Source organism: Clarias gariepinus, chromosome 1, assembly GCF_024256425.1.
Source record: "Clarias gariepinus isolate MV-2021 ecotype Netherlands chromosome 1, CGAR_prim_01v2, whole genome shotgun sequence".
Classification (NCBI taxonomy): domain Eukaryota; kingdom Metazoa; phylum Chordata; class Actinopteri; order Siluriformes; family Clariidae; genus Clarias; species Clarias gariepinus.
This window is the reverse complement of record NC_071100.1, coordinates 19,740,492-19,758,313: the sequence shown is the minus strand read 5'-3', so window position 1 is coordinate 19,758,313 and position 17,822 is coordinate 19,740,492. Positions and strand designations below refer to the sequence as shown.

The 17,822-nt window shown below is 37.3% G+C and overlaps 1 protein-coding gene across 1 annotated transcript in view; it reads right to left on the bottom strand.

Annotated features, from left to right (window-relative positions):
• Window positions 1-2,486: 2,486 nt before the first annotated feature.
• Window positions 2,487-17,822, bottom strand: part of LOC128520608 (basement membrane-specific heparan sulfate proteoglycan core protein-like) — a 43,249-nt gene continuing 27,913 nt past the window's right edge. Inside the window, exons 12-17 of the mRNA XM_053494927.1 lie at window positions 16,460-16,726; window positions 15,058-15,306; window positions 13,720-13,827; window positions 13,036-13,116; window positions 8,411-8,642; window positions 2,487-2,739 (exon numbers count right to left, since the gene is read on the bottom strand). Of these exons, the coding sequence (XP_053350902.1) occupies window positions 2,487-2,739; window positions 8,411-8,642; window positions 13,036-13,116; window positions 13,720-13,827; window positions 15,058-15,306; window positions 16,460-16,726 (1,190 nt within the window). The remainder of the gene's footprint in view (window positions 2,740-8,410; window positions 8,643-13,035; window positions 13,117-13,719; window positions 13,828-15,057; window positions 15,307-16,459; window positions 16,727-17,822) is intronic.

Below are 17,822 nucleotides of genomic sequence, written 5' to 3'. Positions count from 1 at the left end.
TGCATGAGTATATGCAACGCATTTATTTTATTCAACCTAAAGTTTATCAACACTGCTACCCATTTGCAATTATAAAAAAATATAATCAATAGTTTTGTTTTTTCCCACAAACAGGTACAAAGTCACAGAAAACAGCAGTGGAAATAGTTGGCAAGCAAGTTATACATAGACAGACACAGACATACACTGCTAAACTAAGTTATCAAAGTTTGTAGATGCAGTTTGTAAAATGCAAATAACACTAACATAATTTTTGCTGCCTGTTATCCCACATGGAAAGAACCTATATGAGGATATATGCGCATATATGAAACCTATATGCAGTATATATGCACATATATCCTCACCTATATGAGAATATATGCGCATATATCTTCACCTATATGCAGTATATATGCGCATATATCCTCACCTATATGAGGATATATGCACATATATCTTCACCTATATGCAGTATATATGCACATATATCCTCACCTATATGAGGATATATGCACATATATCTTCACCTATATGCAGTATATATGCACATATATCCTGACCTATATGAGGATATATGCGCATATATGAAGGCCTATATGCAGTATATATGTGCATTTATCCTCACCTATATGGGGATATATGCGCATATATGAAGCCTATATGCAGTATATATGCATATATATTATAATATATATGCTGCATATAGGCAAAATTGAGGTGCATATATGTGCATATACAGGCCATACAGGTCTCCTGTATTGCTTCTTTATATCCACATATAAGCCCTATATGTACATACAAGATATGTCTCCTATATAGCTCATGGCAGGATCTGGTCATTTTAGCTCATATCTCACTTTGGCAACTGTCATACATGATGCGCTCATATTTCTATTATCAAGGCAATAACTAAGAACTAACTAAATAAAAAACACATTTTAGAATTTCTGTCGCATTATCTGCTAATGACCCGAGGCAGGACACGCCCACACGCCAATCACACGGAAATCAGTCCGGCTAATTTACATACTAGGCCACGCCCCCGGATAAGAAAACTCTTCAGAATGTTCTGGAAAGTGGGAGGAGTTTACATTTACCTCAGAAGAAGACTGTGTGGCCCTGACGACGAACGGGGAGCATTTTGAAGAGAGAATCCAGGAGGACACACTGGGTAAGTTATTAAGTCTTATATAACTCTTATTCTGATAATATTAAACTAATATTAGTAAATATTTTCCTCACTTCAGCTAGCTCTTGTCAGCTTGTGTGACACATTGGCTTTCAATGCCATTTACATAGTTTAGGTAAATCATGCTAACATGCTGCCTTTCTGTATGTAGCACAAACATGATATTTCCCGGTGGCTAAGCTAATGCCTTATGGAGTTTACAGATGTTTATAAACGTTTTAATAAATAACCATTTATTATTATTATACTGTCTTATTATTTTTGTCTTTTCTAGATGCTACATTGAAGAAGTGGCCGGCAGCCACCCGAGGGCAGACAGGCACATCTATCAATTCAAATCTCACGAAGCTGAGAAGGTCCTCAAAATATATATATGTTTTCTTCCTGTTGAGTTTTTTTGTCTTATTTTTGTTCTTTTACTATTTGATTGTTCTTAAAAAAATAAAAAATTAAAATTTCTACATTTTGGGCTTTTATTTATGTTGTCTAACAGCTATAGATTTTAATAATTTTACTAATATCTAGGTAAAAATATAGGTGCATATATATGCACATAGGTACATATATGCACGTACATATGTACGTATATATGTACATATATATGTACATATAATATAGGAAAACGGCCAATTTTATATATGTCACATATATGTCTATAGGTACATATATGCACGCATATATGCACGCACGCATATATGTACATATATGTACATATAATATAGAAAAACGGCCAATTTTATATATGTCACATATATGTCTATAGGTACATATATGCACGCATATATGCACGCACGCATATATGTACATATATGTACATATAATATAGGAAAACGGCCAATTTTATATATGTCACATATATGTCTATAGGTACATATATGCACGCATATATGCACGCAGGCATATATGTACATATATGTACATATAATATAGGAAAACGGCCAATTTTATATATGTCACATATATTAAAAACCTATATCAAACCTATATTAAAACATATATGTTTTATATAGGTTTTTTCCGTGTGGGATGCATTACAATAAAATGTTTGCTGTTAGGATTTAAATAAATTTCAATATGAAACCAGGGTCTGCATTTACTAATCATCCTAGGATGAATAACTCTTAGGAATTGAGCTCAAAGTTAATTAAGGAAAAAAAAATATTACTAGATCAGAGTAGGACATAGTCTTAGTCTGAGCCTTCGCGCCTCACGTGGAGGCCACCGCTGCAGCACGCTTCGCGCCTCACGGGGAGGCCACCGCTGCAGCACGCTTCGAGCCTCACGTGGAGGCCACCGCTGCAGCACGCTTCGAGCCTCACGTGGAGGCCACCGCTGCAGCAGCAGCCATCGCCGAGTGCTTCGTGGAGGTTCCAGCAGCAGCCATCGCCGAGCGCCTCGTGGAGGTTCCAGCAGCAGCAGCCATCGCCGACCGCCTCGTGGAGGTTCCAGCAGCAGCAGCCATCGCCGAGCGCCTCGTGGAGGTCCCAGCCACACCAGCAAGCCTCAGGTGGAGGCCCCCACCTTTTACCCCCACCTTCTTCCAGTAGCCCTTATTCAAGGCTTGCCACCTTCGGAGCGACACCCCAGCACAGCGTCCAGCACCCGGCTTCGATGTCGGGCACCCACCGCTGCACGGCGGAGGAAAAGCCAGTACTGCATCGGCCGCCCGGATTGGGGGACAACTCAGCACTGTCTTCAGGGGCTCTACTTCTCAGAGCAATACAGTGCTGCCCCCTCCGCCCGGCCTATAACAACGATCCGGTGCTGCCTCCGCCACACAGTTGACTATGGGAGCTAGCCCGGCGGGGTCGGGTAAAAGGACACGGGACACCAGGGAAGTGCCCCGGGATCACCAATAGCGCTCCGGAGGAGCGGTTTAAGGCGGGGGGTACTGTAAGGGTCCGCCACTAGAGGCCACTGTTTTTATTTTGTAGTTTTGTTGGCCGACTCAGTTTCCCAGCAGGCACCTCGGTCAGGTGATGCGGGTGCACACCTGAACCGAGGTAGCCATCAATCAATCTATAAATAGCTGCTTAGACTGGGAAACTGGGTCGAGCATTTTTGGTAACACCACTGTCATTTGTGTGGGCTTTTTGTTCTGTTTTGTTATATGTTTAGTTTGTACTTTGATTTTAGTTGTGTTGACTTGGGCTCTCTTATTGGCAATGTCTCTGTGTATGTTTTGTGTGTCTGTGTTAGTGGAGCTGATTCAGCCCTGTCCTCCTGTGTTCTTGTGGTTAGCTAGAGCAGGTAAGTAGTTACAGTAGGTGTGTGTGTGGCTAGGAGCATGATTAGCTAAATTCTATGTTGAGTTACAGTAACTAGCATGCTTCTAGCCATAGCCCCTCTGTGTCTCTAGCTGTCCTGTGTTTCCTCTCCCCCTAGTGTCCTAGTGTGCCTAGGTTTAGAGTGCTGTCCCTCCTGGCTTTGGAGTAACGACTAGCTTGTGAGTGTCGCCTCGCTTAGTCTTGGAGGGCTGCCTCGCCTAGCCACTGGGTATCCTTTGTCTGTGTTTCTGTGCCCCTATTCCCTAGTGAGTTTAAGCTATTAGGTAAGTATAGCTTAGTGCATGTTGGGGCTAAAGACATGCTTAGCTAGGTGTATGTGTAGCTGACTGCCATGGTTAAGCTTAGCTTAACCATGTTTAGCTAAAAGCCATGCCTAGCTGATTGCCATGTCTTTAGCCCTCGTCCCGTCCCTCTTTTGGTCTCTTGTCTCTAGTCTTTACGTGTCTCCCGTTCTTCTCTAGTGTCTCCCGTTCTTCTCTAGTGTCTCCCGTTCTTCTCTAGTGTCTCCCGTTCTTCTCTAGTGTCCAGTTTCAGCTTCACGCCTCGTTTGTGTCCTGTTATGTGTTTGTCCCCCTGCCTGTGTCTCGCCACAGGACGTGTTTTGTGTCTCGCCACAGGACGTGTTTTGTGTCTCGCCACAGGACGTGTTTTGTGTAACCCCCTGCCTGTGTCTTGCCAGAGAGCCCCTGTTAGCACAAAGTTAAGTATGGTTTGAGTTTGTTTGTTCCTTTGTTTGTATCTTTATTTATACTTTGTGTTTAACTATCATTAAAAAGACTCTTTTGGGTTACACCACCCCTCTGCCTCTATGCCTGCTCCTTCCGCCCATGGCGTTCAACACCTGCCACAACACCCCGATCATGACACTTACTTTAAGTGAGGAGTAGGACTGCTCATAGGAAAGCATATGATATCACTGTTTACGCCACTGGGAACTACAAAGTAGGCTACACATTATAGTGCATGTTTTACAGTAGTTTTGACTGTTTTTTTTATGTTTAAATGGTAGAAAAGTATAGTGTATAGAATAGAACAGTGAAATTACACTAGTGTGAAAGCTTAATGCACATACTCAAATTCAAATCAAATTCAAATTTTATTTGCCACATGCACAGTCATACACAGTACGATATGCAGTGAAATGCTTATACGACCTCCTGTGACCTTAAAAATGTAAAACAATTAACAAAAACTATTTACATTAACATCCTGTGGATAAAGCTTATAAATATGTTACTCAGGTGCATGAAGTTATCTTAATCAGTCTGCTTCAAGCACAATGGTTTCAAGCCCCTATAATAGAGTGGTGTAGGACTGTCATAGTCTGATCAAAATGATAATAAAAAGACCCTGAATACATGATACAGTAAAGAAGTATAGATGAATAGTGAGTGAGTATACAGGTATGTACTGTACTGTATATATTAACACACTGACTGGTTGGGAAATGCATGAATCTGTGCCTGTGGTGCTATAAGAGCAAAGTTTAATTTATTATTTCCAACATTGTTGGCTGTGACAAGCCCAAATCATCATTACTTTAAAGCTGTTACTAAAGTAAAAGTCACTTGCAGAGTCAGCATATGAACGTTTATTGATGGACCAGGATTTTTGGCTACTTGAGAGAAATTTCCTTATCTAAAATGCGTAGTAAATACCAGAGGTGGAAAGTAATGATTTACATTTACTCGCATTACTGTAATTGAGTAGATTTTTTGTGTACTTACTTTATACTTTTTAAAGTAGTTTTTAAAATCTGTAATTTTACTTTTACTTAAGTATGTTTTGTTTAAAGTATTGTACTTCAGTACATTTTAAATCATATGTACTACTGAGTAAAAAAATAAAAAAATGAAAATTTAAAATAATAAAAATAATAAAACAGGAAAGGAAAAAAAATGCACCCTGAAAACCACTGCACTAATTGATTGATGGATGGGAAGAACAAACGCGCTAAATTCACAAGAGCGATAAAGACGGACAAAACAGATGCCAGTGATGCAGACACAGCTGAAAGTGAATTGGCAACAAATTCTTTTAAAGCAAACCCCTGGTCATATTTAAGCGACCACTTTGATTTCAAGCACAACAAAGGCAACAGATTTATTATGCAAGGGTGTTCCATCCCCTATTCCACCCCCCACTGTTAAAAAAAGGAACTCAGTAACTTTTACTTTGAGTAATTTTTTAATGAGCTACTTTTTACTTTTACTTGAGTAGATTTTTATAAGGGTAACTTTACTTGTACTTCAGTAAAAGTTCACCAAAGTAACAGTACTTTTACTTGAGTACAAAGTTTTTTGAGTACAACTTTCCACCTCTGGTAAATACAGGCCCTGGTGTTATATCCATAGAGTTTGGTTTTGCTTTTAATATGCAGAAACACCCAAACATGCACCGTAGAAAAACATCACCATAGTAATGCTGATGTTCTTTTTTGTTGCTTGATTGTTTTAATTCTTGCCAAAGCTTTGCGGTGAGGAATTTACCCATGATGTGCTCACAGTAGGAGTTAGAATCTCAGCTCAATTTCAGTCAAGGTGTTGCAGTGAACCACATTACCCTAAGGACACTAGTGTTATGAAGGCACACCTTGCATTACTGTACAAGCCAGGAGCCTGCACAGTTTGCAAATACTGCTAACTATTTGGGGAGACTCATCTGCTATGTCTCACTGTCGATCCTACTGTACATTCTGTCAGAATGCAGGCATATGTGCAGATGTTAAGACTTTAATAAGAAAAATAAACATAAAAACCAAAGAAAAAAAACAGACCATGATACACAACCAGATCACAGACATGACAATATAAACAAACCAGGTGCATAACAAAAAACCTAGAATGGACTGAGGTTTAAATAAAGGAGCTAATCACAACAATACTCAACACCTGTGCATCAGGTCAACATAAAAGTCCCATGCACCAAACAAAGTAAAAGACAAACAAAACATGAGTGCAGAGTGCCCTCCAGGGGTATTTCCTGACACAGAACAACAACAGAGTATCTAGTAAAACCTTATTAAAAAAATCACATCACTATCATCTCAAAACTTATATGTATATCACTCAAAAGTTTGGGATCACTTTCCAACTCCATGTTCGTTCCTGATTTTTCTTTATATATATACAGTATATACTGTACTTTGTCATATAATGAACCTATGACAAAGTTCTCTCTCTCTCTCGCTACATATATATATATATATATATATATATATATATATATATATATATATACAATATGTAGACAAGATATACACTACCGTTCAAAAGTTTTAGAACACTTGCAAATTTCTCTGTTTTTGTTTAGTGATTTATTTTCTACGTTCTTCAACAATACTGGGGATTTCAAAACTATAAAATAACACATATGGAATTAGGTAATTACGTAACAACAACAACAGTTAGTTGTTATTTTAAAACACAGAGGTCAGCCTTTCTGTAATAGTTCTTGCAAAAACAGTATTGTCAAGTGCATTTGCAAAATCTGTCAAGCACCATAATGAAACTGGCTCTCATGAAGGCCATCCCAGGAGGGTGAGACAAAAACCTACCTCTGCCGCAGACGAGAAGTTCATTTAGAGTTATTAGCCTGAAAAATGACCAATTAACAGCACCTCAGATTAGAGGCGTTATGAAGTCTTTACAGAGCAGAAGTAGCAGAAACATCTCACCATTAACTGTTCAAAGGAGATTAATGCATTTTTTGGACGCCTTCAGCATTCCTTTACAATGTAGAAAGAAATAAAAATCAGGAACAATCATGGACTTAGAAAGTGTTCTAAAACTTTTGAACGGTAGTGTATATACTGTACATTGTCATATAATTAACTTTGTTTACCACCCTTCTATAATAACAGCAATCTAGGTGCTCTCCTTATTACAAACTGTTACTAGACATTATTCAACTGCAGGATCAGTGTTACAATATAAATAATATAAAAAATTTTAAAAAAAACTGTACGTTACAAGATGGACTGGACTTGCCAGGATCACCTGATCATCTGTAGGAAAGAGAAAACCACATGTACAAGAATCATTCCAGTTACAGGAACAAAGAGTAAATGTCTATGATAAAAAAAAAAACAGGATAAAACAAAAAATTTAAACTTTATTTAGTGTTAAAAGATTCACCAAAGGCACACCCATTACAATTCAGATACAGTTAAACCTTGGATTGCAAGCATAATTTGTTCTGGAAGAATGCTTTTATATCAAAGCACTCATATATTAAAGTGAAATTTCTCATAAGAAATTATGTAAACTCAGATGATTTGTTCCACCCCCAAAAAATATTCATATAAAAATAATTGATTTAAAATGTAAAGTAAAAATAAAACAAATTAACCTGCACTTTTCACTTTACCTTAATCATGACACAGCAGTGTTTTTGTTAGTGTTTGTGTGTGTTTATTTGTGCACAACCACTCACACACGGAGTGTGGATATTAAAGGATATTAACTATAGTGATGCAGGCGCACTGAGACTGAGCATGAGAAACAATTCCCTCTGATTACCTCTTGGCGGCGTTGGCTAGTGACCATGTGCTAGGGTTGACGAGGATCTGCCTAAATGAACATCCGGGGTGTAGTTGCCCTTGGGGTTGCCTGTTGCAAGACCCATGTTGCCTGTTGCAAGACCCTACAATGCTGTAGTGGATGTGACTCACTGGTTCTCCTCTGTCTGCTAATGAGTGATGACTGGACATTCTCCCTCAGAATTTTCTGGTAAAGTGCAAAATACATTGGTACAATAGCAACTGATCCAGGTCCTGAAAATGCAAAGCAACCCCAGATTATCACTTGTCCACCACTATGTTTTACTGTTGGTATTATGTTCTTTTTATAAAATTCTCCTAAGATATTTTTAATGAAATTCTAATCAAGTTATTTTTTTGGCAAATGTGAGATGAACCTTTGTGTTCTTTTTGGCCAGTAGTGGCTTTTACCTTTGAACTCTCTCACGGATGCCATTTTTGCCCAGCATTATAAAAGAGAGAGTGGCATGCGAGTGTGGTGATATGACGTGCCCCAGGGACTGTAAAAAGGACACTGGAATCCCGCCCTCAGATCTCTGTGCTGAGGACGGCACCTTCACTCCCGCGCCGAGCCTGTCTTTGCAGCCGTGCCGCCGAAGAGGAAAGTATGCGAGGAGGATTGCGTTAAGGCCCCAGATCCCAGCTGGAAAAAGCCATTTAGCCGACAGACGTCAGCGAGGAGAATACCCGTTTAGGGAGCGTGCAGGAATGCTGCCTCTGTGTGCTGCGTTCTGCCACTCCGCATGCCAGCTGGGCACTCCCGCCGGGCCTGCATGTGCACCTTTTACTTCTTTCCTTCCCTTTCGTTCCATCCTCCCTCCTTTAATCATTTTCTTCCCTATTTTTACCTGAATGAAATTACCCTTTTTCCCATAAGACCTCGCCTTGTATCCGTGCCTCATGATGTTGCCCGTGCACATAGGGTCGAACCCGTTACAACATGTGGATGTAGTGTCAATATGTACTTTCCATAGAGAATACATTTCTTTTTTAAGCCTACTTTATGAAAGTAAATGCATGCTTTGTCTGCTTTGTCAGAGTGTGTAAAGCTTGAAAATCTGCTTTAACTTCATGTTTGCTTTAAAACAACATTTTTTGACTAAAACTGCAGTACAGCTACAGCAGCAACACTGTAGAGTAGCTATTGTAAGAGACAAAATATACATTTAACATAGGTCATAGCTTATGTAGATGATGGCTACATCAACTCAGCAACTGCGATCACAACAGCAACTGTTAGATAATGTAAGATGAAGAACGATTAGAAACAAAAGAAACATGAAGCAATTTTAATTGTGAGAATCAATTTACTGTAAATAAGATTTGAAGTGTCACTCTACATGACATAACCTGATGGTATACAGAACCCAATAAATCATATAACATATTTTTAAATGAAAGTGGAAATCTTTCATTTTGTGCCTATATCTTTTTCTCCATATGTTCTGCACATGTTGTGTTTACTGTTATTTGTATAACATCTCAACGTCATATTACTCTGTAATAAAATATAATAGATATGACCTTAATTTTTTTTAAGAGCACTTATTTGTTATAACACAAAAATCTCAAAATCACATAAAACTGATTTGTATTATTACTGTGAATTTGCTTTTTGGTATATCAGTGTCTTTGTAGCAGCACTTGGGTTGATGCAGGCTGCAATGTAGATCAGAGGTCAAACTACATCTGAGCGCCACTCACAGTGCTCTGAGTACACCTGGACACTCATATGCATAATAGAAACTAAATACATATATAACAAATAAAACTGAATGTCAATTGCAAAACACCAAAGCAATTATATATTTTAATAGTAGTAGTATAAGTGTTTATCCTGTAGAAGATTTGTCACTTGCGTTATTTATTGATGTGAGCTGCTAGAATGTAGTCAGATAATAAATAAAAATAATACAAATAAATAAGTAACAAATACATCACGGATAATTAAATGAGAGAGATGTGTATTTACAGTACAAAAACAATCATAACAGGCCAAAAGTCGTTGCTAAAATTTATTTTAGGAACTGTTTAGATGATGTAAAAGAATGGATATTTTAGAGGTTTAGATGATGTGAAAGAATTGACTCACACAGCTATACAGACTGGTATTTATTCAAGTAAACATAAAGGTTATAATTTTATATGTAATTAAATGCCATACAGTAGTAAATTCTATGTCTTTAAAAATCAACATTTTAGCAATCTAAGAGTTTAACAGTCTAACAACTGTATTTAGCAAAATGCATAATACCAAAATACTGTGAAAACACTGCTTTGGTTGTGATGAAATAATACTTAATGTTTTTAACTACAGGAAGCAACCAATATTTAAAAGAACCCATAATAGCATTGCTGTTAATACACACACTTGTATTTCAAGCTAAGCGTCCAATTTTACCCTGAATAGATACAAGATGCTCTCTCTCTCTCTCTCTCTCTCTCTCTTACACACACACACACACACACACTTTTGGTAAATAATCGTTTAAAGTTGTTTTAGATTTGTTTTGGATTTGTTTTAGATTTTAATGTCAAATGCTTAAATGCTTAAACTGGCATATTCAGCCAACAGTAAATCAGTTAAGGCAATGCAAATATATATTTTAGTATTCATAGTCAAATTAAGAATTAAATTGTGATTGATTATATGAACATTTCTTGTGTTTAAATAAATGCAACACTTTAAGTTAAAATAATGTATCCTACAGTAACTGCACACTGCCCAGGTGAGAGAGTAACTAGAATAGACACCTATATTTATGATGTATTTATAATTTCCTTATGCAGTGATTGCATCATGATATTCAGTAGTTGGTAAGGCTGCCAGCAACCTGCAATAGATTGCTAGTGCTGCCTTTTTATGCAAATTTATATAATTTTCACGTCAATATTACAAGCTTGGATGTACAGTACACACTCCAAGACTAAACTTGCTCGTTCAACTGCCAATTTGCTCTCATGGCTGAGATGCTCTGAAAAAAAAAGCAGCAAAACATTCTTATTTACAGAATCATATTACCTCATCACACAACAATGCCTTATATTAAGTTTTCATGTCAAGAACAAACATTAGCTAGATATTTAGTTAACATTTATTCAAATACACTGACTTTTTTTTATATTAATAATTTCTTTTGGATTTTTTTCCAGATTTTCTCCCTAATTTAGTCATGGCTATAACGTGTTTCCTCCGATTTGCGTGACGTCAGCCGACCGCATCTTTTCGAACTGCTTGCTCACTCACTGTTGGGGGCGGAGTAACACACTTGGAGGAAAGCGCTAGCCGCTTCTTCCGCGTGTGCGAGCTCACAGACGCCCCTGATTGGCTGTAAAGCCGTGATTAATGTGGGAGCGCAAAGTACCTCTCATCCCTCCCCCCTGAGAGAGCCCGGCCAATCAGCTCTCTCTAGGCCTCCAGCTGTGAGAGGTAACAGCATCACCCGGGGATCGAACCAGCGATCTCCGGAGGTAACAGCATCATCGAACTAACGATCTCCGGATGATAGCACTTTACCACTGCGCCACTCGGAGGCCCACTTTTTAACGAAAATTTTTATTAAAAGATTTTAAATTACTGTAACTGGGTTAAGAACTATTCAACACATTATGAAAATCTGGAAGGATACTGCTGAACCATCAACTTTGTGAAAGAAATGTGGTCAGAAAAATCATGAAGCAAGATCACTTAAACAGTTGGTAGCATGGTAAAAAAATAATTATGTGCACAGGACTGGTATTAAACAGCTGTATGGTCATTAAAAAAAAAAAAAAAAAAACAAAACACTTGTTAGTGAGGGTAAACAGAAAAAAAAATCATTTGTAAGGGAGCACAAAGATTGGACTTTGAATGGAAATTGATCATGTTGTCTGATGAGTCCAAACAGACCTTATTCCAAAACAATGTCAACATTAAACATAGTGGCCACTGTACAAGCCTCTGGAGACAGTGTGATGATTTGGGGTTCCTTCGCATGGTCAGATCTAGGCTTAGCAACGTTATGTGGGAATAAAATGAATTGATGACCTGAATGCACTGAATGACCAGGCTATAACGTCTATAGAATATTTATTCTCTAATATCACAGGCACATACAGTACCAGACTTGGGAAATAGTTGTTCTGGGAGCATGAGGAAGCATTTGCACACATGACCTGGCCACCACATTGTTCACTGTAAAACTAAAGGTGATTTTTTTAAATATGATGTTTTTTTTGGGCCAGACACTGTATATGAAGCTAATGTAGATGTGAGCTTTCTTCTAAAAGAAAGAGGTTAACTTTCATGCTAACTGAAGATATGCTGTTACTGTAAATTAATGCTATTGTTCCATCCTGCTCATCACTTCTGTATTTCTGTATATTATTCTGTTTTATATAATAACCTGGTGTATAAGGTATTACCTAAGATATGTTTATTATTAATCCAAACATTCCTTTATATTTAATCATGAAGACATGAGTTATGCAATAAAGTACCTTTTTTTACATGACACACTGAAGTATATTTGCAAACTTTACTTTTCACTTTTTACTTTTAAATGATACATACTCATGATACATGAATAACAAATAATTAAATGAATGATCATTGTTCAATGTAAAACAATTGCATGTGTTTTTTTTGTGTGTGTTTAGTTAAATGATCATATTTTACATAATCAGGCACATGCTGATTGGTGACACCTAAAATCACTCTGATCTTTTGATTTGTGAAGACAGCTTTGTTTTACCTGTGTGTTGTACGCCAGATTTGAGTAAATAGTTTCAGATCCCGCACTTGTGTTCACTAGGTATAAACAAGAAGCATAAATTTATATCTGCAACTACAACCCATCCAAAATATGACTTAGGTATGATCTTAAATTTGTTGATCATTCAGAAAACATTAAAAGGTATCGTGCATCCAGATTTATATTTTATATTATTATTTACTTTGTTTTTTATTTGCTTTACCTTAATTTATGTTCTATATTATTATTATTATTATTATTATTATTATTATATTTATTTATTTTTATTTGCTTTACCTTGATTTTTTCTTTTTTTTTTCAGTGGCTTGGGTATAATCTCGCTGTAAGTCAAATCAGTGGGTCCAGCATCATTATCTACAGTAACTGTGAAAAACATAAAACAAACACAGCTTCAGCGAAAACTAAATCCTGCTTTACACGTGTGTGTGTGTGTGTGTGTTCCATTGCATTGAAATTATTGTTTAAACAAACTTGTTGTAAGAACATATTCCATATTGAATTACTATATACATAAGAAAATATATTTGCTAAATAACACATTAAATGGTCTGAAGTGGTGTGCATCCTCACTGTAAGTCATAGGTTTCTGGCCCAGTGTCTGACTGCTGTTTTGTACTATGTCTTTTCTTATATATAAAAATACTGACATTCCTCATTTGCTCAATTCACAAATTTGGTTTAAGAGATGATTTTTGTCATTTGTCATTTTTCTAGAGTACATATAAAGTACATCATACACACCAACTTGTTCAAGGTTTTTCTCTTTACTGTATGTTTATTGTTATTGTAATTTATTTCCCAAATTGCAAAGTAACATTAAAGACAGCAAAAGCATAAAATAACATATATCAAATTATATTGTGTAAATGTAAATCATACATTATATTCTAACTATCTTTTTTTTTACATTTAATTGGTTATAACTAGTTATTTAATAAAGGCTTTTTAAATAGTATAACATCAGACCTTTGTTCGATTTGAGCCTCCACAGCAGAATTATTGAAATCATGATGAACAACAAGGCCAAGCTCAGTCCCACAGCTATTTTTACAACATTGGATCCAGAACCTGAAACTGAGGAATAAAAAAACACACATGCAAATTGCAAATTATAAGAAAATAAAAAATCTGCTGTCCTGACAGTGGTTGAAAGACCCAAATAAGTTTTGGTTTGTTTCCATCAAAGATATTCTGGTAATAGATATTAATTTTCTTTCCTGACCCAGCAATAATATTCCTTAAGTGTTAGCTCTTTGCCCCCCCCTCTTTTTTTTTTAATTAGAAGCACATATGCATTTACTTGCCCAAATGTTCAAAATGATCTTAGCTACTATCCTACTGTAGCTATTCTACACATATTTAAATTTATCTCAGCATGCGGTCTACCACAGCTCTTCTGCCACTAACTACAAATTCAAGATCCAAACTAATGGACTTCAACATTCTTAACTAAAAATAAAAATCAGATGTTTCAAATTACAAATATTGTAGTTGATATTGATGGCATTTCCACTGAACCTTCATAAAATGTTAAAAAACATGTAGGTATAATTTGGACATTGGAGGCATGTAGGCATTGGACTATGGTCCAGAAGGTCTCAGGTTCAAACCCCACTCTCACTAAATTGCCCCTGTTGGGCCCTTGAGCACGGTCCTCAACTGCTCAGATGTATAATTAGATAAAAATGTGAGTCGCTCTGCATAATGGTGTCTGCCAATGCTTAAATTTAATGTCACTTACAGCAATTAATTTTTATCAGCTTTTACGTAGCTCTTATTTAGTTAGAATGATGATGAAATCCTTCTGAATGATTTCACCGTTTCACATTTATGTCAATGTATTTTACTCTTTAAACTGTTTTTAAGACATCTAAAAAACTGTGCTATGTTTGAAAATATATTTCCTATAGTCCATATTTATTAACACTGGTTACACAGCTCACAGAGAATCAAACCAACAACTTCTTACTTTACACATGTAAAGCAACACTCTATTATTTAGTGCCATAATCCACCTTAGTCTTTTCCCTAAAACACGTTCTGTAATGAGACTTTTCTCTTTTTCTTACTGCTAGTCTTTTTTTTTCCCTTTTACATACATATATACAGTCAGTTTAAGCGTTAGGTGCTATGTTCTTCATAAAAGTAATGTAATCTACTACTACTACTACTACTAATAATAATAATAGTAGTAGTAGTAGTAGTAGTAGAAGTCATAGTAGGAGGAGTAGTAGTAGTTGTTATTGTAGTAGTAATAACTGAAATGTTTAGTGATGCTGTTACAATGGGAATCAACATTCCCACCTCTGACTGAAACCCAGCTTTTCGGTGACTCTCCTCTCTCTGGGTGTGTACAGTGGTAGAAACCTTCATCTGACTTTGAGACACTACTGATGGTCATCTCTCCTGTAGTCTGCTTCTGGAGAACTGAATCATCTTTATAGAAATCAGCACCAGAGTCTGAAATGTTTGTGTTGTGATATAAACAGCGTAAAGTCAGAGGATTTCCCTCAGTTACAGGATGGACAGGACTCTCCAGGATCACATCACCATCTGGAGGAGAGAAAAAAATGTCAAGAGAAGATCCATGGAACTGTTTATGGATTTTTGTGTGTTAGGTGAACATGTATAGTGAACAAAAATATAAACGCAACACTTTTGTTTTTGCTCCCATTTTTAATGAGATGAACTCAAAGATCTGAAACATTTTCTACATAAGCAAAATAACCATATCTCTCAAATATTGTTCACAAATCTGTCAAAATCCGTTACGATGAAGAACGGGAGTCAAGTCGAGACCCCAATGAGGACGACGAGCATGCAGATAAGCTTCCCTGAGACTGTTTCTGACAGTTTGTGCAGAAATCCTTTGGTTATGCACTCTGATTGTTTCAGCAGCTGTCCGAGTGGCTGGTCTCAGACCATCATGGAGGTGAACCTGCTGAATGTGGAGGACCTGGGCTGGTGTGGTTACACGTCGTTTGCGGTTGTAAGGCTGGTTGGATGTACTCTGAAACACCTTTGGAGACGGCTTATGGTAGAGAAATGAACATTCAATTCACGAGCAACAGCTCTGGTGGACATTCCTGCTGTCAGCATGCCAATTGCACGCTCCCTCAAAACTTGCGACATCTGTGGCATTGTGCTGTGTGATTCAACTGAACCTTTCAAAGTGGCCTTTTACAGGTGGCCAGTCTAAGGCACGCCTGTGCAATAATCATGCTGTCTAATCAGCATCTTGATATGGCACACCTGTGAGGTGGGATGGATTATCTCGGCAAAGGAGAAGTGCTCACTATCACAGATTTTGACAGATTTGTGAACAATATTTGAAAGATATGGTTATTTTGTGTATGTAGAAAATGTTTCAGATCTTTGAGTTCATCTCATAAAAGATGGGAGCAAAAACAAAAGTGTTGCGTTTATATTTTTGTTCAGTATATGTATGCTCTTTTTTTTTTTAGTTCTTTTCGATCAGTCTGTTAATGCAATTATTAGTTCTGCCGGTTCTGCCTTTTATATAAGATTATGTTAATAACCTCTCATTAAAAAGATGAGCTGAGGAAAGTATGTGTCTAATTTTTGGAATCAGCAGCAAATCAATGTGGGTGAAACCACACACGATAATTTATTTACAATATGATTCTTTTTACTTTTATTCATCTATTATTTTGTTTATTATAAATATATTACATTAAAGACTCACTGTGCACTGTGATGTTAAGAGAATTACTGCGTCCTCCAGATTCAGACTGACACCAGTAAACTCCAGTGTGTGATGTAGAGAGGGAGCTGATGTTACATGTAGATCCTGAAACTGATGAACAATTGTACAGTGTCTCACTGTGTGTGTATCCTCTCACTGTCCATCCAGTAGAGTCTCTCTGGTCCTCACAGCTCAGTGAGAGAGAGTCAGCAGTAAAGTGTTGAGTTCTGCTGGGACTGATGATCAGAGATACTGAGAGAGATTCAGCTGAAACATGAAATATTTTAAATCAGATCTAATTCTGAAAATGAAACATCATGGTGTTACTTTTAACATACACTTTGATTTAAGATACAGTGGAACCTCGGATTACAAGTAACGCGGTTTACAAATGTTCCGCAAGACGAGCAAAGATTTTTGATAAATTTTGACTTAAAAAACGAGTGTTGTCTTGGTTTACGAGCACCGAGTATCATGTATCACGCATGCACTTCTTGTTTTGACGCCGAGCGTCACATGATCACAACTGAGCCAACGTTTTTTCTCTCCTACTTGCGCTGCGGAATTGTGGTTAAATTGTCTCCCTTGCTGGGTCTTAGTGCTCGTCTCTCACTGGTATAATCAGCATCCATCCATGCGGGTACTGTTTACCATAACACTGTGGCCATGTGTGTGTGTGAAACATATTTTATTTTGTGTTTGTAAGCGTGTCTGCGCACGCGTAAAAGCAAAAGCAAGTCTTAGTAGAGGGTAACGATCAATTTTTTCTCTCCCTCTCTGTATCAGCCTGTCATGTTTCATTTTACCTTTGAAAAGAAGTGCGACAGAGCAGAGTTTCTGGGTAAGGCAGAGGTTGTGTGTGTGTCGGGGGAGCCGAGAGGAGGAGGGGGTTGTAGGGGGGCTGAAAAGGCGTGTGTGTGTGTGTGTAAATGTGTGTACGCGTGCATTATTTGACACCATGCATCTCAGTCACACCACGCACACACACACACACACACACACACACTCGCTTTTACAGCCCCCTTCCCATTCTACTCTTGGCTTCACACACACATACACAGGAACTCCGCTCTGTCGTGATTCTTTTCAAAGGTAAAGTGCAGGTTCAACAATTTTTTTTTTACTTCACAGCAGTGATTCCGTTAGTATGCGCTCACGCGAGTGTGATTAGCGATGTTCCTTGCTAATTTTTCAGATAAAACAGTCTCTCCGTTAATGTGTGAATGTGTGTGAATGCACATTACACACACACACACAGCGCCTGTGTGCACAAACGGAAACACTTATCTGTCGGGATTTATTTTTAGGTAAAGTGCAGGTTGTTTTATTTGCTTTATATTTTCTATTAATTATTTTTATGTAT